Source organism: Notothenia coriiceps, unplaced genomic scaffold (genome assembly GCF_000735185.1).
Source record: "Notothenia coriiceps isolate Sejong01 unplaced genomic scaffold, NC01 NC01_scaffold00001454, whole genome shotgun sequence".
In the NCBI taxonomy this organism is placed as follows: Eukaryota; Metazoa; Chordata; class Actinopteri; order Perciformes; family Nototheniidae; genus Notothenia; species Notothenia coriiceps.
The window spans coordinates 1-2,124 of NW_011334155.1; the positions used below are offsets into that span (position 1 = coordinate 1).

At 42.0% G+C, this 2,124-nt stretch overlaps 1 protein-coding gene across 1 annotated transcript in view; it reads left to right on the plus strand.

Annotated features, from left to right (window-relative positions):
- The first annotated feature begins 862 nt into the window (after positions 1 to 862).
- Positions 863 to 2,124, plus strand: part of LOC104961065 (5-oxoprolinase-like) — a 4,541-nt gene continuing 3,279 nt past the window's right edge. Inside the window, exons 1-2 of the mRNA XM_010789275.1 lie at positions 863 to 994; positions 1,778 to 1,973. Coding sequence (XP_010787577.1) covers positions 1,857 to 1,973 — 117 coding nt within the window. The 5' untranslated portion in view covers positions 863 to 994; positions 1,778 to 1,856. The remainder of the gene's footprint in view (positions 995 to 1,777; positions 1,974 to 2,124) is intronic.

The window sequence follows — 2,124 nt, forward strand, 5'->3', positions numbered from 1 at the left end:
AAAAATAAAATCTCTCTGTTGCATAGGCCACTGTTTGATCAACGCGAATTGGGTGTGGGTCCTTGTAATCCGAGTCGGGCTAACGTCCACGCTAGCTTCCACGCTAGCTGCTATATGTTTTGCATTGAGGTGATACTTGAGGCTTGATGTGCTGCGGTGATATGCGAATTCCTTTTTGCATAATTTGCAAACAACCGTGCTCTTATTGACGCTTCCATCCGTCCGTTTTTTAAAACAAAATGTCCCATCCACGGGGCCAACCAAAGCGGTCTCATCAGCTTCTTCGTTCACGTTTGACTATTGTTCACTGTGGTTTGTTGTTGTCTGAAGTAATGAACGTTAGTTGGTGCTCCAGTATAATCGGTACCCCTGAAACTCATCCAGTGAGAAACGTTCCGCGGTGCAAAAATAAGTGCGATTAAAATGCGTTAATTTTTTTAACGCGTTAATTTTTGTGTAATTAATTAATCTTAATTAACGCGTTAAAGTCCCGGCCCTAGTATTTACAAAAACTTTCCAAACAACTATTTTCTATGGCATACTCATATTTATTCCCAGAATTTAAAAACGGCCCACAATATATTCCTATTAATTATTTATTATGTCTTTATGAAACTGTCTTATTTATACCTTATCTATAGTGTATTTATTTTTCCACACTGCTGTTTGTAATGTGTATACTGCCTTATACAGATGTATAGATTTATATCATAATAAATATCCCTCTGCACTTCTGGTTAGAGGCTCAGTGCTTGTGCAAGGACAATAGGTTGAATGTCATCTAAATCAATCTTCTGTTAAATGGGTGATGGCATTGTTTGTTAGCATCATTTTAATTGTCCTGCTTTGTGTGTGTGTTTTTTCCCTCAGGCAGCACAGGAGACTCTCTGGAGGTGTGGAGGGAGCTGGATCTGGATCTGGTGGAGAAGGACCTGAAGGGGGTTTTGTCCCGGGGGATCACCAGCCTCGCTGTCCTCCTGCTGCACTCCTACACGTCAGTACATCTTGTCCTTCTACCTTTTAAGGATTGCCTCGCCCATCTCTCCTTCTCTTATAGAAGTCATTTGTCTTTTCTTCCTGTCACTGTACAATGGTGAACAGCTCCCACCCTCTCTGTGGGGATAGTGGTATGTATGTCAGAGGTGTCGGGTGTCTGATTTCCACTTTTAGTGTATGGGTCCCCATGAGCTGAACTGGGGGAAAGTTCGTGTTTAACTTTAAGAGGTGCATCTATTTCCCAATTTTTGAAAGTCTAAACCTGCCGTTTCCAACTTTTCTTTCCTTCTCAGAACTATACATTCCATAATAAACATTTAGTATTTCTTAGCTTACATTTTCTGCTAAATTGCCTAAGCTACAGGACCTTCTCTCACTCAAACAAAGCTCAAAATAAAAGTTCTCCAAGTAACTGGAAATTAAAAACGTGCATTATATTAAAGTATATCCCACTTTATCGAACATGTTTTAATTTACTGGAAAGAAGCTGATGTAGCAGATCTATAGAACAACACACCTCATACAATTTACATCAAAACTCGCACACCAAGGGCATGATGTTATATAATACTAGTGTGGGATCAATAACTGTATCGATTCCCATGTTCTCCTTGAATCCATTCACACTTCTACCTCCAAGTGGTCAAAGCACTTGCCCAACTTGCTTTCACATATCTCAGTTTTAAAAGATAAGGCAGGCTTTACAGGAGCGGTTTTAATTACATAAGACTTTTATGTTTGCTTTGCTGCCTCGCCTCATTCCTCTGCCTCTCTCCTTCAGATGGTCGGATCATGAGAAAGCCGTCGGGGCTCTGGCTCTCCGTCTGGGCTTCTCTCAGGTGTCTCTGTCCAGCAAGGTGATGCCCATGGTGCGGGCGGTGCCTCGCGGATACACCGTCTGCGCAGATGCATACCTCACTCCCAAAATACATCAGTATTTAAAGGGCTTCACCTCTGGGTTCAAGGGGGGCCTCAAGGTGTGTTTTCCACTAGACCCACTTAAAGGTCACCTATTATGCAAAATCCACGCGTCCATGTCTCTTCTTCATCAACATGTGTCCCCTCTTCTACATCAACATGTGTCCCCTCTTCTTCATCAACATGTGTCCCCTCTTCTTCATGTCTCTT